This window comes from Neofelis nebulosa, chromosome 9 (assembly GCF_028018385.1).
Source record: "Neofelis nebulosa isolate mNeoNeb1 chromosome 9, mNeoNeb1.pri, whole genome shotgun sequence".
NCBI lineage: Eukaryota > Metazoa > Chordata > Mammalia > Carnivora > Felidae > Neofelis > Neofelis nebulosa.
In genome coordinates, this window is record NC_080790.1 from 91,519,281 (window position 1) to 91,547,260 (window position 27,980).

A 27,980-nucleotide genomic window follows, 5' to 3' on the forward strand; every position below is an offset into this window, starting at 1 on the left:
ACGGGGGAGGGGCAGAGAGAGAGGGAGACACAGAATCGGAAACAGGCTCCAGGCTCCGAGCCATCAGCCCCAGAGCCCGACGCGGGGCTCGAACTCACGGACCGCAAGATCGTGACCTGGCTGAAGTCGGACGCTTAATCGACTGCGCCACCCAGGCGCCCCAAAATAGAAACATTTCTATTACCCAGAAAGTTCCCTGTGCCCCTTCCCAGTCACAGGCTGCTATAGTGACTGAATTACTTTCCAGGGCTGGTATCTGTGTACACAGGTGACTTCTGCACGGGCAGAGGTCTTTCTTTAGCTGAAGTGGATGAAAGTGTTAACAATGTGGAGAGTCTTCTGAAGCTGTTGTGTTGGAGATGCTTTGCCCCTTGTTCAGTCTAGGAGGTTAACTGTCCTTGGAAAAGATGACCACTTAAAGATGACCACCTTAAAAAAATAATTAGGACTTTTTCTGGAAAAAAAAAAAACACAAAAATTAGCCTGACATGCTTTGGTTTCTATGGAATTATATGCTGACTTTATGGGTGCTGTGTAGTCTCCTTGAGTTAACTTGGATCTTGCGTGGTTTTTATTCATGCTGTGTATTTACTTTTGTGCAAGTGGGAGGAGAAAGGTCCAGAAGTATCAAGTTTAGGAAACAGAAGGCAGAGGGCTCCCAAGTACATAATCCTGGGAATAATCCTCTCCAGGAGCATCATTTTACACCTAGAAGATGAGGCTAGGAAGGAAGAGGTTGGGTCTGTGGGTGTTAGAATTTGAGGATAGAACTTGGTGCTTGGTACACAGCAGGTGCTCTGTAAGTGATGGCCTTCAGCTCAGGTGTAGGTGGCACAAACCAGTCAAGGCAGGCTCTGTGCATGCTTTTAGCTATGTTGGTTTGCAAAGAGTGGGTTTAAACCATGTGTGTTTGGGAGGAGAGGCTGAGAAGCTGGGGCTGATGTCGTGGGAGGAGGCAGCAGGGTTGCTGGTAGAGTGGAGGGAGGAGGAAGCTCATGAAGATGAGGAGGAGGACAGGCAGGAGGCGTTGAGATGGCTCTTGTGTGACTGTGGCCTGAGACAAGTTCAGAGAGTGGGGTGGCACTGGGGGCAGGTGTGTCAGGACTCCAGAACTGTCTTCTATAGTAGCTCTGCAGGTGCCTGGGCGTACGAGTTCAGGGTTGTTAAGCCTATAATGGATTTAATCGCAGGAACTTGGAAGTCACTGCTAAAAGGGCATTTCTGCTCTAAAGAGGAACAGTAGGAGGAGGAAGAGAAATAGTAAGGTCAATGTTTAATACTTTGTAAATCTAAAGTAAGTTTTTTACTTGGTATCTTAAAATAAGTGTAAAATACTTGTATGCCAAGAGGCATTTGATTTTTCTAACAAACTTAGCTGAGTTTCTAGGAATTTATCTTGTCTAAGTTTTTGCCAGTGTGAGAAACACAAACTTAAAAAGAACTAACAACATAGTAAAATCAAGGGAGCTTTGATTTTTCTGACTTTAACTCTTAAATGTCCACAGTTGGTCCAGCACAGAAGAGAGTTTGAGTTTACATGTAAACATGAAGTTATAGGGCTGCATATTCCCTGATGGCAGATCTTAGGATTGAATGGCTTTTCCAACTCTGTAAGCCTCTGGGTGCTTTGGGCAGGTGCTTTGCCACATGGTGGGGTCCCAGCAAATAATTTGAATTGAATTGATTTTCTTTAAATCAGTTATTTGGGCTGTTTTAGACACAGCCCACAAATGTTGCTTGGTTGGTTTCCTAATGAAATAGCAGGATGTTCCACAGGAGCAGAACTTTGGGGTTCTCGTAGGCCAGTCCTCTGCACCTCCACAAGGAGATGCTGGTCTCTTACCCTTTCCTTCCACATGTCTGCTGCATGGTAGTGAGGTCACCTCCTCTGTGGGATTGTGGGGGTCTCGAGTGTAGCCCTGCAGTGTTTTGGAAGTTTCACTCCACGGTGCTGGAGGGCTAACATGTTGGAGTAGCACCTCCATTTTTGTCTCCTCGAAATGTGAATCATGATCCTGTGGATTTCAATTTGGACACTAAAGGAAATCTAACAGTCTTTTGGGCCTCAGAACCTGATTAAAGAATATATATATATTTTTTAATTTTTATTTTAGAGAGAGAGTGAGCATGTGAGTGGGGAGAGGGGCAGAGGGAGAGAGAGTGAATCTTAAGCAGCCTCCATGATCTGCACAGAGCCTTGACACAGAGCTCCATCCCATGACCCTGAGATCATGACCTAAGCCGAAATTAGAGTTGGACACTCAACAGACTGAGCCACCCAGGCACCTCAAGAATATATTCTTAACTTCACACCAAATCTATCTGAAATCAAATTCATAAATCAGATAAATAAGCTTTAGAAAAAGCTTAGCTCCTATGGTTTCAGGCATTATTCTACTTTGAATATATTTCATAAGCAAAAAATATATGATCATTCCAAAAACAAAATTAACTGCAAAGCCCTGAATGGTAGTAAAGAAGAAAAAGAAAATCATTCTGAGAAAATTGTTAACTTCGTTGCTTATATATTTCCTGCTGGTCTCTTTTGTCTGAGTCTCTACACATAAATATAAATACATGTGCTTTTCATACTCAGGTTCAAAAGTATGATTCCATCTCAGTGATGTTGGGTGATACCCGGTATTTGTGGTCTTGAAGTCTAGATAACTTTTTTGTTGTTAAACTGAAGTATAGTTGGCATATAGTATTACATTAGTTTCAGGTGTATAACACAGAGCTTCAACAATTATATGCATTACTCGGGCTCCTCACAATAAATGTAGTTACCATCTGTCAGTATACTGATTCGCTACAATATTATAGACTATATTCCCTGTGCTGTACTTTTTATCTTCATGATATATGTATTTAACTAGAAGTTTGTATCTCTTCATCCCCTTCCCCTATTTTGCCCTCTGGCAACCACCAGTTTGTTCTCTGTATTTGTGGGTCTGGTTTTAGTTTTTTTGTTTGTTTGTTCTTTTGTTTTGTAGATTCCATTTGTTTTATACATTCCACGTGTAAGTGAAATCATATGGTATCTCTCTTTCTCTGTCTGATTTATTTCACTTAGCATATACCATCTGTGTTGTCTCAAAATGGCAAGATCTCATCCTTTTTTATGGCTGTGTAATGAAATCTAGCTATCTTCTCTGCAGTTCTTTTCCCCTCAGATCTAGAACTATCTCTTGGTGAAAGGAATGTTTCAGTTCAGAGGCCTGCACAGAATTGCTCCTCTGCACATTACCTTGGGCCTTTTTTTGGAAATAGGTTAGATATATAAATTATATATTTGTTTTTAAAGCAGAAGGCAGCCAACTTGCTTTAACATTCTCTGGGACAATAATTCTTAAGCTTCCTCTTTTTCCTTCCTCTTAGCAGTCCCTGTTAACCCTTGATAGCTGTCTTTCTTTTAAATTTTTTTTTTATTTCAGTGTAGTTGACAAACAATGTTACATTAGTTTCAGGTATACAGCATAGTGACTGGATAAGTTTAAAAATTAGGCTGTGCTTACCACGAGTATATCATAAACATGATTACAGTATTATTGACTATTCCTTATGCTGTGCCTTTCATCCCTGTGACTAACTTACTGCAGAACTGGAATCCTGTACCTCCCACTCCCCTTCTCCTATTTTGCCCATCGTCCCCCCCTCCCTGCTCCCCCGCCAACACTTCTCTCTGGCAGCCATCAGTTTGTTCTCTGTGTTTGTAGGTCTGATTCTGCTTTTTGCTTGTTTATTCATTTGTTTTTGTTTTAGATTCCACATATGAATGGAATCATATGGTATTTGTCTTTCTCTGATTATTTCACTTGGCATAATACACTGTAGATCTATCCATGTTGTCACAATGGGAAGCTATGGCCCTTTTTTTTATGTCTGAGTAATAGGTGTGTGTGTACGCTACATTGTCCTTATTCATTCGTCTATCTGTGGACACTTGAGCTGCTTCCATAATCTGGCAATTGTAAATAATGCTGTAATAAACATGGGGATGCATATATTTTTTTGAATTAATGGTTTTGTATTTTGGGGGTAAATATGCACACAGTATAATCATAGGATAGTTCTATTTTTAATTTTTTGGGGAACCTCCATACTATTTTCCTTTCTTACCCCTTTTCTTATTAGGGAAGCCCCTACAGCCCACATCATGTAGTTAAAATTTGATAAAACCCAGGGCCCTCTGGCCCTCCCCTTGTTAGCACTTTGTTAGCACTCTTCCAGTGCATCAGTGACTGGGATGAAAGGTAGCCCCAATATTTAAAATGTCAGGCAGTGAAAAATGTCCATTATGGCTAAGTAGCCATAGCCTCTCACCCTATCACATATTTTCCAGATGGGCTAAAGAAGGGATAATAGATGAGGTTGTTTTCTGTTCATTTATGTACTCACAGGTTATTCACTGAGCACCATTTGTGCGGGATCATGAGCATTGGTAGGTGGTTGCTGATAAGTGACGGTGTGGCCAGGGGGCAGATAATGCAAAATGGGAAGGAAGGGTTGAAGCAGCTGGTTGGGCCCTGCCGGCCTGTGGACACAGCGGCCTGTGTTTTGGGTTCCTGGGCTGTGCAGTTAAGCTGTATGTGAGGGCGAACTTACATCCATAGCCATGAGCTCAGTCACTGTCCCTGTCCCTGTCCCTGTCCCAGACTCCTCACTCCTGCCCCTGCCACACACCTTGTGCACTGCCAATGGGCCTGTGCTGTGTCCCTGACTCAACCCTATGGAAGAAGCAGGATCTCTGAGGGTCATATGGCCAAGGGATGTGATCACACAGGAGGTCAAAGGGTCCTGGTACTCATTTGTTCCTGGACACCAGGAGTGAGGTGTGTTCTGGCCTGGGCAGATCCCACAACCCTCCTCCTTGCACCACTTGACCTGGCCCTTTGTGGAGTTTCTGCTCACTCAGACCAGTAGTTCCCAGTGGTTCCTCTGGCCACTTACTCTCTCTGGAGCTCTCTGACACCCCGGACTGACCAGGGACCTTCATTCCAGAGAGGTTTACAGGTGGCATTTGCTGGACTTGGTGCATTCACTGCCTCCTTTTTCATGGATATTTCTAAAACAGAAATAAAGGTGAACTGGAAGATAAGTTTTGTGGAATGAGGTCCTCCTGGAGTAGAATTTGGCTTCTCAGTTCCTAGATTTCTCAGGCCTAGAAGCTTTTGGGATTAGCTGCTAATCCTCATTAAACACTTTTCACAGGTAGGGGGTCCTCTCAGAGCACTGGGGAAGTTTGTAAGTAGCTTGGCCGCCTTCTCTTCCGACACAGAACCAGCCTGAGGTCTGAGAGCTGAGCCAGTGGAAGCCAAGTGCCCTCAGTCCTTGATGACACCCACTTTCTGCTTGGCGTGGGAGGGGGAGGGTGGGTAATTCCAGCCTCAGGAGTGGAATTAAGACAGACTGGGTGTGGAATGGACAGTGGGCACCAGGTTCCAGCTTTCAGAGTTTTATTGAGGAAGTCATTTCACTTCACAGTTGTCAGATGATGAACTGGCCCAATAAGCTGCAGCCTTCAGTTTCCACAACATGGAACAAAGTCCCAGAATGGAGATTGCAGGAGTAGGTACCTGTGTCTGAAATAGCACAAGAAAGAGAGGTCCTTTCCAAGGGCCTTCTGGTAGGGAGGCTTCTCTGAGTCCCATTGCCAGAGTAAGATCTGAGCTCCAGAGCATGGCCACATTCATCCCTGGGCGCAGATGTAACAAATAACCACAAACTGGCTGGCTTAAAACAACAGAATTTTATTCTCTCCCAGTTCTAGAGCCTGGAAGCCTGAAATCAATATGTCACAGTCCTATGCTCCCTGAGACTCTGGGCACAGTCCTTCTGTGCCTCCTCCTAGCCTTTGGTGGTGGCTGGTAGTCCGTGGTGTTCCTCGGCTTGTAGCTGCCTCTGTGGTCATGCGGCTGCCTCCTCCTGGTGTCTTTACACTGTCTTCCTCTGTCCTTGTCTGTGTCAGTGTCCCAATTTTCCTTTTTGATGAGGACACCACTTACACTGGATCAGGGTCCACCTCATGATCTCACTTTAGCTTAATTATCTCTGTAAAGACCCTATTTCCAAATAAAGTCATATTCTGGTGGGCTGGGGGTTGGGACTTCAGTGTATCTCTTTGGGGGGGCACTAATCAACCCCTAGAAAGGACAGTAGGGCCAGTCTGTATCAGAGCCATTTCCCTTCTTCCTTCCCATCTGATTAGCTAAGAGTGTGGGCTATGGAGCCAGACTGCCTGGGTGCAAGTCTCAGTTCTGTGATATGTGAGCTGGTGACTTAACAAGAGCCATAAAATGGAAGTGGTGGTATGCACATCACAGGAAGCACTACAGGAGGGTATGCGCAGTGCAGGGCTGGCATGGGGGGAACACCAGGAAGTGTGATGCTACCTCCTTTGATGGGCATTCTTCTTTTGAGAGAAAGGAATGATTAAAGTTGAAAAAATTTAGGCTGCTTCTTAGGGAAGAGATGGGTTAAGAAACTGGAGGTACAGGCAGCAGCCTTGGTGAGTGGATTTGTCTCCTTGCATGGTGTGAAATTCTCAGGGCATTTCTGGGGAAGGAGCTTGTGTGTACCCCCATGTCCTCCCGAGGGGGTATTTCATTTCTTCAGCAAATGTGTAGTGAGCTGCAGTGGGCATTTGAAGAAGTGAGAGCTAGATGTGCAGGTATGTGGCAGGAGAGCACTCAGGTTGTGAGGACAGCAAGTGCAAAGGCCCTGAGGTGGAAGATCAATGGTTGTGGCTCACAAATGGGATGATAACAGGAGATGAGCATGTTTGACTTTTGTACCATGTGGATATATGCAGTTATGTGATGAAACTACTCTCTTCACCAAAGAAAACTGTACAGAGGTATGTGACTCCCTTATGCAAGGTGGGATTGGCTAGTCAGTACCATCCTGCTCTTTGTTGCTACCCCTTTTGGGAGTTGCCATTTTATAAAGTAAGTTGCACCTTAAGGTTTTGGGTTTTTTTTTAGTGTTTCAATTTTTAACTAAATATATCTTTAAAAATTGTGTTCGCCACAAGAAGTAAAATACAACAGTATATAAAGGAAAAATTAAATATCCCCTGTCTGCCCTGTGCATGTGCTCATGTGCACACACACACACTCTTCACTAACAGCCTGGTCTGTGTCTTCCTGTATTTCTTTACAAGTCACATGTGGGTGGTGGTGGTGTGATGTTGCTTGCTTGTTTTTACAATAGCAGTGTAGGACTGTGCAGTATACATGTCATCTCTCTCCTTCCCTGCTCTTCTGCCTGTAGTTTGTGGACATTCCTCCAGGTCAGTGGGTCTTGACTGGTCTCCAGCTAAAGGCTCCCGGATTTTCCTTAGTGTGGGTGCCCCACAGAATCCTGTCCTCTTGGCAGGCGACCTATAAAATCTAGGGCTCCTGCTGTACAGTTCCACTCAGCGTCACTCAACTCTGGATGGACTCTGTGGATTCCCTGCGCCCATACCTTATCTTCCACTGGCCTGTCGGCATGAAGTGACGGATTTAGAAACTTTGGGACCCCACTTGACTGACTCATACCCACAATCACTTGGTCACTGAGTGCTGTGGCCCCAGCTCCAGAACACGCCATCTGCCTGTCACTTTTCCCACAGTCCCTTCCACCAGCACCCTGACTCCAGCCTTCAGTTGCGGCTTAGCCAGGCCTGGCTGGCCTCCCCATCTCCAGCCTCTCTCAGGGCCACAATGTCCCTGAGGCTCTTCGGGGATCTTGCGTTCCCTCACTTGTATCTTCTCACCTTGAACAACCATCAGAGGACCATCACTACTCAGACCTCGTCTTTGCTGGAGGATGTGCAGGTGTGCTTGCAGTATTCCAGCACCCTCTCTCTCAGCTCTGCATCTGAGGCTGGAGGGCCCTGTGCACCTGGCATTCTTGCTTTGGAAAAGACTTTGCGCTTCTTAAGAGCTTTGCCTCTGCTGTATGTGTGTGCACGTGTGTGCATGTGTGTCCATCTGCCCCCACTAATCCTGCTTTCCATCTCTTTGTCCCCCCACAGTGAGGGTTCCCTATTTCATTGACTTGAAAAAACCGCAGGATCAAGGTTTGAATCACACGTGTAATTACTACCTCCAGCCAGAGGAAGACGTGACCATTGGAGTCTGGTGAGTGCTGGGCAGTGTGGCCAATGTCATCCAAGACGATTGTGCATCCATTTTTATCTTCACCCTCCCCTGTTTCCAAAGCAGAGATCTTGGCTAAATTTGATCCTAATGGATGGGACACGATGAGATGGCACCAAATTCTGTTCTGAGATTTTCAAATAGCGAAGGCTTTGTGAACCAGGCTGTTTGTTGCAAAGAACTTTATTTCCAGGGGGAAAAAGGAGAGTACGAGTATGGAATCATGAGCACAGGTTCGAAATGCACCCTTTCTTCTCAGAGAAGGGAGCATCTAAACATTGGAGATAGCTGGATTTCTTTCATGTGCAGCACTCCCAGCAGTTGATAATGGTGGTGTTTGCTATCTTCCTCATATTTACTTTTTTGAGCCACAAATTTAAATTGGATGTAAGCTCTGTGACTTCTCTGTGACTCCTTGGAATCTATTTTCATGTTTTTTTCGCTGTGGAAAAGTGGGTGTTTCTGAACAACTAAATTAAAATTGACTAATTTTCTGTGGTGTTTTCCTTTTTCTCTCAGAAGCAGCTCAGCATCACTGCCCCTTTATGTGGCTGGGTTTCCCTTTCAGTAGCCATAATGTCTCTCTCTGCTGTCACAGAAAACTGCTGTGTATGTGAGATGCTTCTAAACAAAATGCTGTGGGTGGCTTCCCAGTGTGGGCTGTGGGGAAGTTCAGGCATTTCTAATGGTCCTGGGTAAAGAATATAAAATAGGAAGGGAGATTATTGTTCTAGGAGTTGATGCTGGCACTAATCTTTTGTTATTGCTGGTTTAATTTAATCTTGCATTTGCTGACCAATGTGTATGCATGGGACACTTTGCTCTTCTGTCTTCAGTCAGAAGCTTGGCGTGTTTTGCTCAGAGCTCTTTGGTGAGGAAATTAGTCAGCCCTCCTGCTGGTTAGTGTGGTCTGTGCTTTGAGACACAGGGAGTTAGTGGGGACCTCTTCCTTAGGTAGGGCAGTTATATAGCAGGAGGGGTGTTTGTGGTGCTGATAGGCTGAAAGCTCTCACAGCAGTCACACAAGAAGTTTGTACTTAGTGACAACAATGGTGAGACCAAGGGTAGTGACAGCCAGGCTGTATGCTGCTGGGCCCCTGCTGCCTGCCCACGTCTGCACCCTGTGTTTTCATGAGGACTGTGTGGGCCCTCGGGTGGCAGTAGGCTTGTTCTCAGTTGCTTGTCTATGGGCATAAACTCTCTACCTGGCAGAGGGCAGGAGAGCCCTGGGAAAATAGGGTCCCTCCCCTCTGACTGTGAACTTCCCTGGCCTTTAGGAGCCTGCGGTTTGGAGTAGGCTGCTTCCCAGAAGTGAATCAGCTTCAAGCACCTTTATTTTTTGTATTTAATTTTGTTTTAGTTTATTTAGAGAGAGACAGACACAGCATGAGTGGGGGAAGGGCAGAGAGAGTGGGGGTAGAGAGAGAATCCCAAGCAGGCTCCATGCTGCCAGTGCAGAGTCCAATATAGGGCTCAAACTCATGGAACTGTGAGATCATGACCTGAGCCAAAACCAAGAGTCGGACGCGTAACCAACTGAGCCATCCAGGTGTTCTCCAGCACCTTTAAAATGTGCCTTTCCATCCCATGGATTTGTAATTGCCAGAGAGTGATAATTATGGTCAGAATCACCCAAAATGCAAGCCTCTGGAATGAACCAAAGAAATGTTAGAAATTAAATACTAAAACTTAAGAGCTAGAAAATTTTAAAAAATGGCCATTTAATACTTTCAAACATTCTTGCTAATAAATGTATGTTTTACAGACCCTCCTCTGTGATTAACAGTATTTGTTGTGGACTGACTTCAGATTAACCGGAGCATCTTCCTAGAGGACAGTTCTGGCCAGAGAGACTGAGCCCACCTGCCTGGCCAGGTGTGGGATGAGTCAGGCTTATTGCCAGTTCATCCACACAGCATGTCAACCTGCAGCATCTCCTCCTACAGAGATGGGTCTGCTCCCAGATGCCTTGTGAGCAGGCCCTTGAATGTGTTGTGCATTAGAAAGGGTGCTTTAAGGATGGCCAGGCTTCTAGTCCAGCTCATAAAGATCAGTGTTGCTGAATTAGTACCCATGATAGCATGAACTATCTTAAGTACGTTGTGAGTTAAATTGTGTACAGTTTAAAAATTTAGGTATGTATGAACATTAAAAAAAATTTTTTTTAAATATAGGTATGTATAAGAGAAAATGATGTTACTTGGCTAGTATTTATTAAGTGCTCATTCTGTGTAAGGCCCAGGTGAAGGCCTGGTGACTGAGCCAGAATAGATTGTACCTTACAGAACTCCAGTTCACACGCAAGAAACCCTACCTCATACTCGCCCCTGCCCCACGCAACTGCTACCAAAGGGAGCTTCTGTGGCCCAGAGGGGGCCCAGGTGCAAGTCAGGAAATCTGTCAGAAACCATCCCTGTAGCTTGAAGCTCTGTAGTTATTTCTCCTTGTGATGAGGGCAGTTTGTCTCTCCAGCCCTCCTGTCCTGTTCTCTGCTCAGTTGTGACTCTGTTCCTCCATCATTCTATCAACAATTGCCATCATTTGATTATGTCACTCTGCTCTGCTTCTGTTTCAGGCACACTGTCCCTGCCGTCTGGTGGAAGGACGCCCAAGGAAAGGATCAGATGTGGTATGAGGATGCCTTGGCTACCAGCCACCCTATCATCCTGTACCTGCACGGAAATGCAGGCACCAGGTGAGGAAGAGGAGCCCACGCAGTATGTCTTCTCTGATTGCTGACTTCTTTATGAGGTGGGAAGGTCCTGGCCCAGTTGGTTCTACTGATCCACTGCAGTGAGGGAGTGTGCAGACAGTGGGGCCATGGAGCATCCTGAGAACACAGGAAAAGGCAGTGTTTATGGAGTTTGGGGAAAAGGGGTCAAGGTGAAACTTTCATGAAACAGTGTCCCTATAGGCTCAGAGCAAAGTGGGCTGTGTGCATGATGGGCCCAGGTGCAGTTTCCTTGGGAACTCCTTTTTTTTTTTTAAGTTTATTTATTTATTTTGAGGGAGGGAGCACAAGCAGGGGAGGGGCAGAGAGAGAGAGAATCTCAAGCAGGCTCCACACCATCAGCATACAGCCTGACTTGGGGCTCGAGCCCATAAACCATGAAATCATGACTCAAGCCAAAACCAAGAATCAGATGCCTAATCAACTGAGCCACCCAGGCACCCTGGGAACTCCTGTGTTAAGCAGGTATGGGAAGCTGTGTCCAGAAAGCCCTTATGTGAGCCTGGCACCTAGGTGGAGTGGAGGAAGCTGTGTCTCTGTCATAGTGACCCAGATTCTGGGCCAGAGTGGGTGTTTCCTTCTTCCTGATAGAATTTAAAGGGCAAAGTGAGGGCCTGTGATTTAGGAAATAAGTTTCTCTGAGTAAGGAACAGTGGTCCCTCAGAGCGGTCATTGTGACACTTTAGGACTTCAGCACCCCTGCGGAATGCTGTCTCCTGTTCATCAGCCACCCCTGTCATCCCACGGTGAGGATCTGTCATCCCACCATGAGGATCTGTTGTCCCAGGGGGTGCTCTGTCATCCCAGGGTGGGGGTCTGTCATTCCAGGGTAAGGATCTGTCATCCCAGTGTGAGGATCTGCCATGCCAGGGTGGGGGTCTGTCATCCCAGGGTGGAGTCTGTCATCCTAGTGTGAGGGTCTGTCATCCCAGTGTGGGGGTGTGTCATCCCAGTGTGAGTGAGGATCTGTCGTCCCAGTATGGGAGTCTGTTGTCCCAGTGTGAGGATCTGTCATCCCAGTGTGGAAGTCTGTTGTCCTGTATGAGGAGGGTCTGTTGTCCCAGGGTAAGTATCTGTTGTCCAAGGTGGGGATCTGTCTTCCCAGTATGAGAGTCTGTCATCCCACTGTGAGGGTCGCAGGCAGTCTGGCACTTTCTCACTGGCAGGCGTGCCCGTCTGCAGGCGAAGGCATACTTCCTTGCAAGGGGCAATGATTGCTGAGAGGTGGGGGTACATCAAAGGAGGGGTGGCCAAAAGCAGAGGGAGGCCAGAGGCACCCCAGCTGGGTGCGCACAGACAGGCTTGTCAGTGCTGTCACATCAGCTGATGAGTGTGAGTTGTCTATCCCAGCTGTAAGTCAATGATGCCAGTGTGTCCTGCTGGGCCACTGCTGAGGCACTGTCTGTACCAGGCAAAACCCTTTGCCCAGGTTTATCCCAGGTGCTTTTCAAGAGTGGCTTTAGTGATGTGTCCTTCAGATTAGCTGGGAGGGTCTGTCATCCCAGGGTGGGGGTCTGTTCCTTCTACCCATGTGGTTGACCTTACAGAAGAGTCTCTGGAAGAGCAGGGTGGGTGAGGGAGGAGGTGCATTTTCTGAACAAAGCAGTGCCTGAAAACCTCCAGGAGGGTCACTGTTGTTGCAGCTTCCTTAGGGTGTGTGAGAAAGAGCCAGCAGGAGCCGACAGGAGGGAGGGCCACAGCAGGGTCTGGATGAGGGTCAGTGTGGCACCTTGGCTGGGGGGATGTCATTTTATAGGCAGAACCAACAAGGAGATCAATTCATGGGCCTTTCTGGAGGGGCAAGGAAAGCATGGTGGTGTTGGAGCAGAGGGGCTGCACAGTGGACACTGCAGGAAGTCCAGGAAGTGCAGCCTGCAAGGATGGTGTGTGAGCCTGGAGAGCAGAGTGTGTATCTGCAGAATCATGCATGCACTTGGCAGTTTGCTTTCCTCTTTGTCTGGGACAAACTACAGTGGGTTTCTCTTCTGCTTTTCAAAGAGTAAGTGGTTACTAATAGCTCTGGTAACATCTTTGTATAAATGAGGGAAGTTCATAGTTTACTGGGAATAAGCTTCAGTTAAGCAATGCCAGTCGCATGGTAAAAAAGAGTAGCCTAAACTTCCGGTTTGAAGGAGCATTGAAACTTTGAAAGTGTTGCTGCCCCCTCCCCGTCTCCCCAGAGACTGCCTACATAGACCTGCTGGCCACCCCTTGGCCTAGCAGGATTGCAGTGGCCCTGGATCCCTGGGGTCCAGTCCCTGGCTACTGCCTCACATTTTATCATGTGCTCAACCTCTTCTTTTTGTGCAAGGTAGGGAATTTGAACAATCTAGACAAAAGCCACCATGAATGCCTCCAAAGATAACTGAAAACATTTTACATTATTTCCTTCTGGTCCTGAAATTTATTCCCTTGTATTTCTGTGGCTTCATTGTATTGTTTTTCCTCCTTTGTCTCATCCTTGTCTCTCTCAGTGACAGTCCCTGCCCACACACACACACACACACACACACACACACACACACACACACCAAAATGGCCAGAGTGCTTTTAGCTATAAAAAATGAAAACCATTGAGAAGGCTAGACAGGGTGAGCCTGCCCATTGACACACTTTCCTTCCTGAGGCAGCTCCATCCCCACTTTGGTGTCTGTCCGCAGTAACAGCTGACCAATAACTGGACAGAAAGTGTGAGAAGGGGTAGATAGTCCTCGGACAAAGAAGTGTAGACACACATAACAGTTCGGGTGCACAAAAGCCTGTTCAGCCTCAGTAATAAGTGTCCACTACACGCTAGTGTGTGAGTGTGGGGCTAGGAGATGGGCCAGGGCCCCTCTGAAGATGGCTGGGCAGTAATAGTTAAGCTTATGATCACACACACCTTCCACCCAGCAGTTCTGTGTGTAGGAACATATTCCACACATGGATCACACGTCACGTTTGCAAAGGGATATCAGCACAGGCTGGACATGGCAGCAAAACTCAGGTTAACAGCAGATAGGAAAGAGCCAGAACAACTGCAAGATAAGGCAGAGGGGAACTGCAAATACTGCAAGTTGGCTGTGATTTACTGAGTGAAAAGTGAGAGGCAGGGGTGCCTGAGTGGCTTGGGTGGTTAAGTGTCCTGTTCTTGATTTTGGCTCAGGTCATGATCTTGTGGTCATGAGATTGAGCCCACGTTGGGCTATGCACTGAGCCTGGAGCCTGCTTGGGATTCTCTCTGTCTCTCTCTCTCTCTGACTCTCTCTCTCTCTCTCTCTCTCTCTCTCTCTCTCTTCTCTCTCTTTCCCTCTCTTTCCCTCCCCGACTCATACTCTATCTTTAGAATAAATAAATAAGCATTTTGTTTTTTTAAAAGTGAGAGGCCATGCTCGCTTCAGCAGCACATATACTAAAAAAGTGAGAGGCCGTAAAGTATGTGGCAGGTACCTATGGTAAAGAAGCACCTTCGTCTCTGCCTACGTGGTGGTCCCTGACACGGGGGACTTGAGGGAAGAGCTGGATCCTGGGCAGGAGTGAGGGGCTTACTGTGCATTCTTTTGTGTCTTCTGGATTTTGTATTGTACGCATGTATTACCTAGTCAAAAATACAAGTTTGGTAATAAATAAGAAATATCCCAAAAGTACTAAGGCTATCCCTTGCTTGGCATGGTACTGTCAGAAATAAGCTTGGAGCCACTTAGGGTGCCCTGCAGAGGAGGTCACCTATCACCATTGACTCTCTTTGTGTGTATTAAAGGAACAAGTCACTACAGACCCAGACACTCCAGTACTGACCCTGGGGCCTGCCTTTTTTAAAAGATGTGCTAACACCCATTCTTGTTTCCTTTTCCCTGATTCTTTAGAGGAGGTGACCACCGAGTGGAGCTTTACAAGGTAGGTGAGGATGGCACACAGTTGTATGACAAACAGTGTGGTGACCACAGGCAGAGTGGTGTCCACAGTGTGATGATGGGCAAAGTGGGGTCCTCAGTATGATGACAGGTGAAATGGGTCCACAGTGTGATGACAGATGGAGTGGGGTCCACAATGTGGATGATGAGCAGAGTGGGGTCCACAGTGTGATGACGGATGGAGTGGGGTCCTCAGTATGATGATGGGTGGAGTGGGGTCCACAGTGTGACAATGGGCGGCATGGGGTCTGTAATGTGGATGATGGGCAGAGTGGGGTCCACAGTGTGATGAAGGGCGGAGTGGGGTCCACAAAGTGGATGATGGGTGGAGTGGGGTCCACGGTGTGATGACAGGCAGAGTAGGGGTCCACAGTGTGATGATGGGCAGAGTGGGGTCCATAGTGTGATGACGGGCAAAGTGGGGTCCACAGTGTGATGATGGACAGAGTGGGGTCCACTGTGTGACGATGGACAAGTGGGGTCCACAGTGTGGATGATGGGCAGAATGGGGTCCTCAGTGTGATAATGGGAAGAATGGGGTCCACAATGTGGATGACGGGTGGAGTGGGGTCCACAGTGTGATGATGTGTGAAGTGGGGTCCACAGTGTGACGATGGGTGGAGTGGGGTCTGTAATGTGGATGACGGGTGGAGTGGGGTCCACAGTGTGGATGATGGGCGGAATGGGGTCCACAGTGTGGATGATGGGCAAAGTGGGGTCCACAGTATGGATGACGGACAGAGTGGGGTCCTCAGTGTGATAGTGGGAAGAATGGGGTCTACATTGTGGATGATGGGTGGAGTAGGGTCCACAGTGTGATGACGGGCAAAGTGGGGTCCACAATGTGGATGATGGGCGGAGTGGGGTCCTCAGTGTGATGATGGGCAGTGGGGTACTCGGTGTAAAACAAGCAAAGCAAAATACAAAGTGTGTATGATGCGCAGAGCGGTGTCCATATGGTATAGGAAGGAGAGAACATCACCTAAATGTTTCCCACTGCTCTTCCTAGGAGACATGAACACAAGTGAGTCCCTCCAGTACTTGTGAGAGTTGATCAGCATTGGCCTTTCCAACACTGCCTTCACGGAAGCCATTACCATGGAGTGCTTCCCTATAATGCTGCCTCTAGGGAGAGCTTCCAAAAGCAGAATGAATGAACTTTGGGAATCAGATGCCAGATATTGACAATTATATTAAAGGCATTTGAAATTGTTAAATGCTGTGTTTCTCCTATAAAACAAGTACTACTGAGAGCAGAAGTGGAGCCACACTTCTGCCAAGTTGCAGGGTCAGGAGCTCTGCCACATGGAAATCTCACCTCTGCAGGAGGTGCACCAAGGAGGAGGCCCACAGCCGACCTGGGGGAGGTGACAGTGTGTCTCCTAGGCAGGCTTTTAGACCCTCACTTCTGCCTGCTTGTCTTCTTCAGAAGCTTGAGTCTCAGAGCCTGAAACGTATAGTTGACTCCAGAGTGCCAGGGCCTCACCGCGCCATCTCCCACGTCCTCTCCTCACATGGGTGGATGTCTGCATTGGCTAACCCAGCAAAGAGGGACAGATGCAGATGTGTGGGAATATCTGTATCATGTGGGCACTGCTCTGTCCCTCATACACCGAGGACAGGGGCTGCTATGGGCTCTTGGTGGGTTTGTTTCCTAGAGTGAATTGGATCAAGTCAGAGAGGGGGTGTGCTTGCAGAGCTGTGGTCCCCAGTTGAGGTTTGTATTCACAGAAAGGCTTCTTACCTGGAGCAGGTGTGACCCTGGAGGTGCAGGCTAGGCAGGCAGCGTGGAGCTGGAAGGAAGTGCTGTAGGCCGCCCTGGGGCAGCCTAAGGAGAAAGGAGCACACCGCCTTGGGTGATTTGGGGGAAGTTTGTGGCTGGCAGCTTTCACTTGGCTCTGGGCACACTCCAGGAGGGCTCAGGCAAGGGCTGTGAATAGTTATCTAATGCAAGAGATCATACAGTCTGGAGGGATTTTGTTCTTATAACAGAAAAATTCAACAGAAACTTAAAGTCTGAGAAATGCTAGGTTGCAGTCAGGATCCCAGATGCAGTCTCTGCACCATAGAGGCCCTCCCCCTGGGTCTCTGGTCTCTGGGTGTCTGCCCTGTGAGCCCATGTGAGTGTGGAGGTACTCTAGCAGTCTCACCTGTGGGAGAGCCATTCTTCCTATATTCCTGAGGCAGAGGGCACACCCGTGTCCTGCAGCAGCAGTTGACATCTGGGTTTTATAATGGGGAATGGGGCAGCATGGTAACAGTCTTTATTAAGCTCCCATTGTGTGCAGGGCACTAAGACTGAATTAGGCTGGGTTTAGTCGGAGGCAAGTTGCCCTCGATCCAGGATGCATGGATTTGTTGCCCAGATATTTATTTTTCACTTTACAGGTGCTGAGTTCCCTTGGTTACCACGTGGTCACCTTTGACTACAGAGGTGAGTTCTTTTGCAAGTGCGTGTCTGGGCCCTCCCAGTGCTCACTTCAGGGTCTGCTGTGCAGGCATCACCCTGAGAGGCTTAAACAGTGCTAGCAGCTTGTGGTGCCCCAACCTGTGGTGATGGCAAATGTGGAAAGGTGGTGGAGGGACCATGTGTGTCCTTCACACAGATGCAGGGCATCCTTCCTGAAGTGGAGGCTCCGGTGCCTGGAACCCCAGCATATATCCTCTGTCAGCAGCATTTTCAATGTAGAAAATACTGTCTTTTTTCTTCTTTATTGGATTCAGAACCCCCCAAAGCTGGTCAGCAGACACGGTTTATAGGCAGGAGAGCTTGTCTTGCTGAAGTTCTGAAAGCAGGAAAAAGAACTCTTAGGAGAAGGTAGATTCTTCTTCTTGCCCCTTAATATATTTTCTTTCTTGAATGAATCAGGGGGCTTGCCCCTGAAGAGATTGAAAACCCACAGTTTGATGTGTGCACCTTAATGAGCCAGGAAAATACTTTGTGTTGACTGGGAGAAGTATAGGCTTCCTGTAGTCTCAACAGCAGAGGTCAGAAGTCAAAGGGCTGCTTGGCCAGCTTAGCCTGATCTTGTGGGGTGGGGCAGCAGTGTCAATACCCTCACTGCGAGGATATGGGGGTTGTGTTAGTTTCTTCTTGCTTCTGTAACAAATTACCACAAACTTGATGTCTTGAAACAGCACAGAGTTATTATCTTGCAGTTCTGGAGGTCAAAAGTACAAAATCTTTAGCCACTGGGCTGAATACCAGGTGTTGGCAGGGCCAGTCCCTTTAGGAGGTTCTGGGAGAATCTGATTCCTTGCCTTTTCCAGTTTCTCGAAGCTGTCCTTGTTCTTTGACTCATGGCCTCTTGGGTCTGGTCACTCTGACCCTGTCTTTTGTCTTTCTCTCTCACTTGTTATATAGACCCTGGTGATTACTTTGTACCCATGTGGGTGAGCTGATAATTGCCCATCAGTTCACTGATCAGTGGCCTGAATTCTTTCTGCATCCTCAGTCCCCCTGCTTGCCACATAATTTAACATATTCATAGGCTCCAGGGATGAGGACACAGACCTCTGTGGGGGCCGTTATTCTGCCTAAAACAGGGATGATTCTTTCACAGAAGAATGTTCCATCATGATGAAAATTCTGGGCTGGGAAAAACTGCAGATAAAGGATCTGGAAAGTAGTTCACCCACTTATCCTTTTCTCCATGCTAAAAAGGGTTTTCTGTTCTTGCTGAGTGCTGGAGAACTGAGGGTGATGAGAAGGGGTGGCCTTCGTCCTTGTTCATCTCCCTGTGCTTCTACCAGGAAGTGAAATCCCTCGTAGCACTTCTTCTTTCCAGTTCTCACTGAGTTTCTGCATTTCTAAGCCCACCCTCTGACTGTGTCTCCCTATCCTGGTCTCTGTCTGTCTGTGTCTCCACATTTCCCTGTCCTTGGGTCCCATCCTCCCATCTATGCCCTAAGCCTCTCAGTCTGGCATTATCTCCTGCGTAGTCCTTTCCCTAATCTGGCATTTGGGATGCCCAGGGGAGGTGGCATGTACACACGAACTGTGGGTTTTGCTTATGCAGCAGAACTGGCTTTTTCTGAGCCTTGTGGTGCTTTCAGATCATTTGATGATGACTCACTGCTGAGTTGCTGGAAATGACAGTGGCACTTGCCCTTTCCAAGAGCCCAGGGGGAGGGCCCTGGGGGAAGATACAGTCCGGGGGCACAGATGGTTAGCTTTCCTCTGCTATGCTAAGAGCCCCTTCCCTTTCTGGGTCAGAGTTGCCTTGAGCCTGGAATCCATCCCTCTCCCTCACGCCCTCGTCTGGCTTCCCACATCTGTCTTTAGCTGGGCTATAGGTGGCGTGGAGTCCAAACTGGGCCCAGGGACCCCCTGGGATGCTCTGTCCTACAGAGGCTCCTGGGTGGGCTGGGGTCTCACTGATCTTTCATCTTGGGCCAGCCACCAGCAAGCCCTGAGCATTGAGGAGGTTGCTGTCCTTTTTGCTCGCAGGAATTTGTGTCAGACTGCCCCCGTCTACAGTTGTTCATCTGGACTAGGATGAGAGTGTGTGGATGGCTGTTTGGGTTCAGGGGTTGTAACTGGGGTTGTGAGGAAGTGGAAGAAGTAGGAACAGGCTTGTCCAGACACCCTGCATATGGGGCTATAGTTTGTGGTAGCGAAGACTTCCATTGCCCCAGACTGCCCTGGGCTGCCTGTTGAGAAAGAAAGGGATGAGCCTGCTCCTCAGGAGTTTCCACGAGCTGGGTTTAACTTCCTCCACTTGCTGCTCCTCTCCATCCAGGGTGGGGAGACTCAGTAGGAACGCCATCGGAGCGAGGCATGACGTATGACGCACTCCATGTTTTTGACTGGATCAAAGCAAGAAGTGGAGACAACCCTGTATATATTTGGGGTCATTCCCTAGGCACTGGGTGAGTTTGCAGCATGATAGAGCCTTGGGGGAACAGGTTTTCACAGGGCAACTTACTACCTGATCTCTCAAAGAGTGCCCTAGTGGCTTCTGGATCCGATGACACCCTTAGTCCCAGCAAGCCTTGTCCCTCATTCCCATCGTGGGGCAGGGGATCAAGCACCACAGAAGGCCATGAAGAGTTTGAGCTACAGAAGACCATGAAGAGTTTGAGCTACTTTAACTCCTCAACCCAACAAGTGACTTGAGACACACATGGGCAGTCGTGGGGTGGCCATCTCCCTCTGCAGGAAGGATGGGCACACTTGCCGTAAAAGTATGCCTCAGGGAGAGGTCTTCAGAGCAGAACGGGACAGGGCTGGAGTCCTGGATGCACTCGAGCTCTGCATCTCCTGGCTTTGGAGGGAAGGTGCTGGCTGGCAAGCCTGAGTGCCGGGGCTTTGATGACATGCATTTAGCCTGTATTTGGCTTACCAGAGAACTTTGGGGAGGCAGCAGTGGGTGCTTTCCTTCCTACATCTGCCAAGACGAGAAGCAGTTTAATATTCCATTTGGGGCCGCCTGAACCGCTTCTGCTGATGTAAGGTCCAGAGTGTTTCTAAAAGGAGCACTGCGCTCAAGGCCCAGAGTCCCAAGACCTTCAGCAGCTGTCCCTTTCCAACGGCCTTTCCTTTGGGTGCAGTGGCTGTGGCCCCCTTGTCCCCTTGCTTCTCACCTCAGACAGTGTGCTGCAGTTGGGTGGGTTCTATGGGCTGGGAAGTGCCGGGGAGAGTGAAGCATGTGCCTGCAGAGAGGAGCCTGGGCAGAGTGAGGAGCAGGCAGTCCTGCCGTGGCTGTCTGCATGGGACAGCAAGAGCCCTGGGGGCTCTCATCGCCATCCTTGTCAGAGGGTTTGGCTGATGGCAGGGGCAGCAGGGCCTACCACAGTCCTGGGGCATCTTTGTCCACACCCTCCCCCACCCCTGGAGCCCCACCAACCACTTCACAGATCCTACCTCTTCTCTGGCCACTTTCAAGACTAGAACAGTCTCCTTTAAAACAACTTTTGTCATCATACAACTGAACTGTTTCTTCCTCCCTTCTCAGAGTGGCAACAAACCTGGTGCGGCGCCTCTGTGAGCGAGGTAGGGGCTTGTGTGTCAATGCGAGTCCTGGTTGTGTGGGCACAGCCTCCTCCTGGTCTTGGGGCCTGGGCAGGGCAGGCAGCATGTTTGAGAGGTGGGTGCTGATGGACGAGCGGCACAGCAATAGCGTTTGGTGTCTTCTCGGAGTCCTGTGGGCTGGGCGTTGAGGCCGGGGTCTGGGCAGACCCTCAGCTGAACCAGGCCTGCCTTCCCCATGGATTCTCAAGTAGCTGGCAGAGTCTCCTCAGGGGTTGGGCTCCTGATACACAGTTCTAGGAGGTGTGGTTTGGGGAGCGAATCATGGTCACCCAAGTGTCCCCTGTGTGGGCCCCTTGCATGGGCACTTCCCGAGCACCAACCGTGCAGGCTGGCCGGGTGGGCAGCTGGGGTCCATGGTCCAGTCCCTCCCATAGTTCCCCGATGGGGGCTTCTTGCCCACCTCAGAGCTCCCTATTTGTTTTATTTATCTAGAGACGCCTCCCGATGCTCTTATATTGGAATCTCCATTCACTAATATCCGTGAAGAAGCTAAGAGCCATCCGTTCTCAGTGGCAAGTACAGATATTATTAAAAATTGGCCTAGTTTCATTATTAAAATAATTACTATAAAGGAAACTTTTATGTAAATAAGTATAAAGTGAAAATAATGATAAAATATGATTTAAATATTCTAATGAATATAGATTTTATTAAAAATTAATCCTTTTTTAGTTTGGGGCACTGGCCTGACTACAGAGCTGTCCGGGAATGTTAAAACTCTACTGCCAGGGAGAAGGATGGGTTTACAGCTGGGTCATCTAAGGGCAGCAGGACCCTGAGGAGGCCTTGTTTCTGTGGCATGGTTTGCCTACCCGGCATCTTTGCCCCATGGGGTCCAGCCCGGGCTGGTAGCTGCTATCCTGGCTGCTTCCCCAGACATGGAGCTGGTGGGTACACCTGCTCTCTGTCCACATGGATGGTGCTCAGCAAGCTGCCAGGCTCTCCCAGTCGTGTCTCCAGGTGATGCCCCAGGTAAACCCTACTGGGGATTCCAGAGTGAATCAGGCCCTCCTTACCTGTCAGGATCAAGGCCTTGGATCCTCTGGGGCTTCTCTGTGTCCTCTTCTGTCCCACTGCTTCTTGGCTGACCATGTGTTCTGGGGTGGGGGGGTGTTGGAGGGGGTGGCTTACCACCTCATGCTGCTCTGTTGCAGACCAGAGGAGTCCTCTATATAGTCTTACTTCTTTGATGTTGCTTTTGCCCAAGTTACATGAATCCCTGTTTTCCCAGGGGTGGAGGCCCTGATGTCTGTGGGAAGTATGGTCTCTGAGCCAGTCCCAACTGCTGGTCTGAGGTGTGGGAGCCCATTTTGTGGGCAACCCCACTATGGCCAGTCCAGGGGCCCTTCTAGAAGGGAGTCTGTGGTCCAGGGACAAGGGTGGCAGGGGACCCCAGCACAGCTTTGGTGGGCCAACAGGTCAGCCAGCTCAGAAGCAGAGGAGACCCCTGGGCACTCAACACCCTTGACTTCTCCATGGCTGTTTTAATTGATGCTTCTGCACGTTGTTTCCATGTCGCCTTCAGATATATCGATACTTCCCTGGGTTTGACTGGTTCTTCCTCGACCCCATTACAAGCAGTGGAATTAAATTTGCTAATGATGAAAAGTGAGTACTGTAGTAGAAAACTTCATTTTTGAATTTAGAAAAGCACCCCCAGGACTAGTCAGTTTAATTAAATAGGATGGAATTCTGAATACTGGGGGTTCTTCTCTAACCATTTGACCTTCATAAAGGGCAGGTCAGGCTGACAGCTGCAACTTAGAGAAAGGGTTTTGAAGACTATGGCTTTAAAGCAATAGAAAGACAACATGCCCACATAGTTGTTTTATTTGTGAATAGTCCGCCAAAACCAGAACTTCTGACAGGTTCTAAAGCAGTAATAGTAACTGTTACTCAAAAAATGACTGCCTCACCCATTTGATTTATGTTTGGTTATAGAAAGATGTTACAAAGTTCATTATTAAAAATATTTCTAAGGGTAGGGTGCCTGGGTGGCTCAGTCGGTTAAGCGTCTGACTTCAGCTCATGTCATGATCTCATGGTTTGTGGGTTTGAGCCCCATGTCGGTCTCTGTTGCTGACAGCTCAGAGTCTGGAGCCTGCTTCAGATTCTGTATCTTCCTCTCTCTCTGCTCCTCCCCCACTCGCACTCTGTCTCCCTCTCTCTCAAAAATAAATAAAAAACATTAAAAAAAAAAATGTTTCTAAGGGTACCTGGGTGGCTCAGTCAGTTAAACATTCTTGGTTTCAGCTCAGGTCATGACCTCACGGTTAGTGAGATCAAGCCCCAAGTGGGGCTCTGTGCTGATAGCATGGAGCCTTCTTGGGATTCTCTCTCTCTTCCTCTCTCTCTGCCCCTTCCCTGCTTGCACTCTCTCTGTCTCTCTCTCAAAATAGTGAATAAACTTAAAAAAAATAAGAAAGAATACTTGATTAAAAAAAAATTCTGTTAGGTCAACCAACAGTTAAAAATTCTAGTTAAGGATTCTTTCTTTGAACAATGTTCAGATTCTGTTGATGTTGTCTTTGTGATATCTTTATTTCATGGGTTTTAATCTCTTCAAAAAAAAATGAAAGGATAAAAATTCTTATCTAAATGTTCAGTTAGCATTTAAAGTCTACACTTTGAAACAGAATGTGAAAAAATGGAATATTTTTCCCCTTAATTATGTGTTTTGGTTCTAAAAATAGAACAAACTAAAATTTGAGCAAACATAACCCCAAACCTGCTGGTTTGTAAATATTAAAGAAGAAAAATGTAAAAAAACTTAAAGAAGAGTTATCTGAATAAGCAAGATTGCTTCTAAAACCACAACAACAAGCACCACAGTGAGTGTTGGGTCCCACTCCCAGCTGAGCATTAGGGGGCCAGCACTACTTCACCCACTGGAAGTCAGGAGCCCCCACTTGGGCAGCTTGGTTGCCAAATACTTGCTAAGGTGACAGCATAGGAACTAGGCCTTTCCCAGAGCGGGCAGAGGTTAGGACATACTACTTATTGTGGAAATTCTGCAAAGATGAGCCATTCCACTATCACAGTGTCACCCGCACACCAGAAATGCTCCTCCCTGGAAGCAGAACAGGGGGAGAGTGGGCATACGGGTGTGCCACTAGCAGAAGCGCAGACTTGCTGTCTGGGCTCGGCGTTGGTGGGGCGTCAGGCCTCCTGGCCCAGGTCCTGCCAGGTGGCAGGCTTGCCCAGTGCTGCCCTCATGGAGCCCCCAGATCAGAATGCAACCACCAGGACCAGGTGGGTGCCGTATCTACCAGCTCACCTGAGAGCTTAGTGAGGGGCCGCCAAGAGACTCCGGGGCCTATCCAGTCCCACAGCCCATCCATTATGTGGTTTATTGGAGGGTTTGAATTACGTGAACCTATTGAAAATGTTAATTTATTTGTAAACATTCAGGAGTACCTTAAATGTCCTTTTCAACAAAGACAAGTTAGAGGTTATGGACTTTTTTACCAACATATTGCTAGTAGCATTCATTTGCAATAAATTTCCTGGACCACCTAAGTTATTTGGTATGTAAATACTGTTTTGTAACTTGTTTAAGAAAGAGAGTGTGTGTGTTCATGTGCAAGTGGGGAGTTGGGGAGAGGATCTTAAGTAGGCTTCTGAGACCCTGAGATCATGACCTCAGCCAAAATCAAGAGTAGACACTCAACCGACCGAGCCACCCAGGCGTCCCTGTTTTGTAACTTTTAAAGAATATGTCTAGTGGCAAAAATAATTATTTTCAATTTTCAGAAAATACACAGGGAGGGGCCAGATTTGGTGAGTGAATCCATCTCTAGACTTGACTGAATAGATGTTGGTAGAGATATATGAGAAATCAACTTAGTTCTCTAGTGAAAAGCCCAGCAGAATTGTAGCTGTTGAACCACAGGCAGGGCTAGAGACTCCCAGGGTCCTGGTCTAGTGCCTTCTCCTCCCACAGTGTGAAGCACATCTCCTGCTCCCTGCTCATCCTGCATGCTGAGGACGACCCAGTTGTGCCCTTCCAGCTCGGCAGAAAGGTGGGTGTCAGGTGCTACCCCCGGTGTGGGCAGGCATCTAGCAGGCTCCCATTTGGGCCAGCTGGGCCTAGGCAGATGTGGAGGGAGTCCTGCTGCTGGCAGGTGCCCCTTGTGAGGAAGAGAACAGCAAGGGAGGTCAGCAGGATTGGGGTGGAGGCCAACAGTTGATGCCTTATCAGCAAAGGTAAGTTTGAGGGTGTGAACGTCTTTACCAGCACATTTGGTGATGGCCAGAGGAGACCTGAGAAGTAAGCAGATGGCTCCCGGTCCCTGTGCAGAGGTCTTGGGGTGACAGGGACTTCACTACCTGGTATTCAGCAGGAGGACTCACTGGTTGTTGGCTGGAGGGAAAGAACTCTCAAGGAGGAGGATGTGGCCCCACCTTGGCTCCAACATGGGGGTCTCAGTCAGTAGACTTCATACAGACCTCTTGTCTATTCTCTTGTTTTTGGGATTGGACTGATGACAGAAATGCCATGCTGTTGTGGGGCCTCCGTGTTTGCTTTTGCTGAGTTTGCTTTGCCTTTGCTTCCAGGAAGCAGCACTAGATATGTAAGTGAGAGTGCTATGGAGAGAGCACCACCTGGCATGGTGATGGTGAGGGACAGGGGCAACCTAGAGGGAGTGAGGCCCGGGTGCCAGCAAGTTCCAGCAGGGCCAGGTCCCCTCCCTTCAGAGAGTGCAGGCACACAGGACTGCCCAGCAGCAGATACCCAGACCCACAGAGCCGAGCAGTCTCCAGGGTGGGAGGGATTGTGAGCCAACCTGCTGACTGACCTTGACCCCGGCACACAGTGAAGTCTGAGGTGGATGCCCAGCATCCTCCACCAGTGGGACTTCTCCGGGCACTCTGGCCAGCATACCATTTCACAGCAGGCAGCTCTTCCCATAATGTGGGCTCATCCGCCTTGCCGCCCTCTGAGGAAAGGCCATCTGGGAGATAGGCATGAGGACAGAGGGTCTCAAACGTCAGGCCGAGGAGCCAAGGCTGGGCTGGGCTCCTGCTAGCACCCCTTTCCCCGGGCCAGGCCATGCAGGCTGCAGCAGTGCTATTTGCTGGGAGCTTGGGTTGCTCTTTGGAGGCAGCAGCCACTCACTGGTCTCTATAGTGGGGAGACCACCAGGCAGGTTGCCCACAGGGCTGCCATCTGTGGGTGCTGACCCATCTCTTCCTCATCCCAGCTCTACAACATCGCTGCTCCATCTCGAAGCTTCCGAGACTTCAAAGTTCAGTTTATTCCCTTTCACTCAGACCTCGGCTACAGGCACAAGTATATCTACAAGAGCCCTGAGCTCCCACGGATACTGAGGTGAGGCATTCTCCCCTCACCAGGAACTCGCCTGGGTGGTGACGCCTCAGGCCAGGCATGCAGCAGCCATAGCCTCTAAAGCTGCCTCAGTGGGGCCAGGAGTCACTGTGATTCAAGAGCCTTTCATCTCCATGGAGAGGGGTTGAGTGTTTATCACCCCTCCCTTCTGGACCATTCCCATGATCAGACAGGGCAGTGATTTCCCTGTGGTATGGGCTGTGCGGCCTGCATGGACACCATGCTCAGGGGAGCATCCAGCATGTAGACATGCACCCCAGCCACTGCAGGTCAGGCCTCAGTCCCTGCCCACATACCCGTCAGGTCCTGCCCCTGTGCACACAGCACTTGGGAGACTCTGGGCTAGCTCTCAAAAGCTTATTTGTCCCCAGCTGCTTCTTGAAGGGAGGCTGTGCTCCTGGCTGCGTCATGATGGCCACTGTCCAGGGCCAGGGCATGGGCTTTGGCCATGGGCAACCGTCTTGTGCCTGGGTGCAGAGACCAAGCCTGAAGGGCAAGGCGGTGGCAAAGGGCAGTGTGGACTGGACACAGCCTGGCCCCACCCAGGAGCCCAGGCTTTTGTGCTGGGACCTATTCCATCACTCAGGCAGGTGCTGCCAAGCCTCCCTGCCTCCCACCTAAGGCGCAGGCAGCCTTCCACTTCCCGGCCCAGGTGCGAATTCACCTTCTTGGGGCAGCTGAGCATGGAAGTATTTGAATCAGCCATCTTGAATTTTATCCCATCACACTTCAGCTCTCTTGTGGCTGCCTTGGCAGGTCCAGAGGCAAAGCTGCATTTCTTTAGCAGTTTGCCATTTCCTGCATCATGGACCTGGGTTGCCGAGATGGGACTGTGAGCTGAGTGTGTGGGTTTGCTCTAGAGTTGTCATTTTCCCCAGCATAAAAGGAATATGATGCAGAAAATTTAGCCCAGAGTATAGCTCAGAGTTTAGAACAAAGAATAGTAGCCTGTTACCTGGTCTTCATCCTACAGGGTTGGGATTTGACCAAGCCAATGCCATTGGTGACCTGTTTAACTCGGGCTTTCTGAGTAGGGGTGGTCCTCCAGGCTCCTTCTCAGGTGGGCCCTTTGAGGATCATAGGGGGCAGGACCTCTGGTGTGGGCTCAGGGTTTGGCTGATGGTTGTCCTCACCTGGTCTAGGGAATTCCTGGGGAAGTCAGAACCTGGGCGCCAGCACTGAGTCTTGCTGCCTAAAGGAGCATGAAGACCGCTGCCCTCCTCTCCTTCGCTCTGGCAGCCTGGCACTCTGGAGCCCAGGGGGTGCCAGCATCTTCGATGCTTCTGGAGAGAGGACTCAGATGCCAGCTGGGGCAGGCAGAGGAGGCCCCGGCAGACCTGAGGCACCTGCCCCAGATGGCTGGGAGCACGGATCCTTGTGGAAAACACAGATTGCAGGCATGTGATCCTCTCTCCCTCTTGTTGCCATTCAACCTGAGCTCTTGTTGGGAAGACAGTGACAGAGCAGGCCAGCCTCCAGCTGGTTGATCCCACACTTCCTGAGCTGGGCATGGGGAGCCAAGTTCAGGAAGCATGGAGTATTGGGACCACGCTGAGCTTTCCAGCACCATTGGTGAGATTATGGGGAGATGGATTCATCTGTCCCTTCCTGGCACACACAGAATGGACTCTAATGGTTTGACTGGCCCCTCCCACCTGGAACACCCTGCTTGCCTACATAGGCCATCCCTGCCTCTTTGGGCGGGCCCCACCTCTCAGAGCGGGGGAGGTGCCCATGACCTGCACTTCCTCTGCTTTCTGCCCACCTGTCTGCCTAACCTGGCCTTAGACTGAGCATTTATTTAAGAATAAAATCGTGGTGGTGGTCT

At 48.9% G+C, this 27,980-nt stretch overlaps 1 protein-coding gene across 2 annotated transcripts in view; it reads left to right on the plus strand.

The window, feature by feature from the left end:
• Positions 1-27,979, plus strand: part of ABHD12 (abhydrolase domain containing 12, lysophospholipase) — an 86,896-nt gene extending 58,917 nt beyond the window's left edge. For both annotated transcript variants that reach the window (XM_058684670.1, XM_058684671.1), the window contains exons 3-13: positions 8,021-8,126; positions 10,720-10,839; positions 14,721-14,751; positions 17,157-17,202; positions 19,511-19,640; positions 20,726-20,763; positions 21,235-21,314; positions 22,328-22,410; positions 24,746-24,824; positions 26,007-26,134; positions 27,295-27,979. In XM_058684670.1, the coding sequence (XP_058540653.1) occupies positions 8,021-8,126; positions 10,720-10,839; positions 14,721-14,751; positions 17,157-17,202; positions 19,511-19,640; positions 20,726-20,763; positions 21,235-21,314; positions 22,328-22,410; positions 24,746-24,824; positions 26,007-26,134; positions 27,295-27,334 (881 nt within the window). In that variant the 3' untranslated portion in view covers positions 27,335-27,979. The remainder of the gene's footprint in view (positions 1-8,020; positions 8,127-10,719; positions 10,840-14,720; positions 14,752-17,156; positions 17,203-19,510; positions 19,641-20,725; positions 20,764-21,234; positions 21,315-22,327; positions 22,411-24,745; positions 24,825-26,006; positions 26,135-27,294) is intronic.
• Position 27,980: the final 1 nt, after the last annotated feature.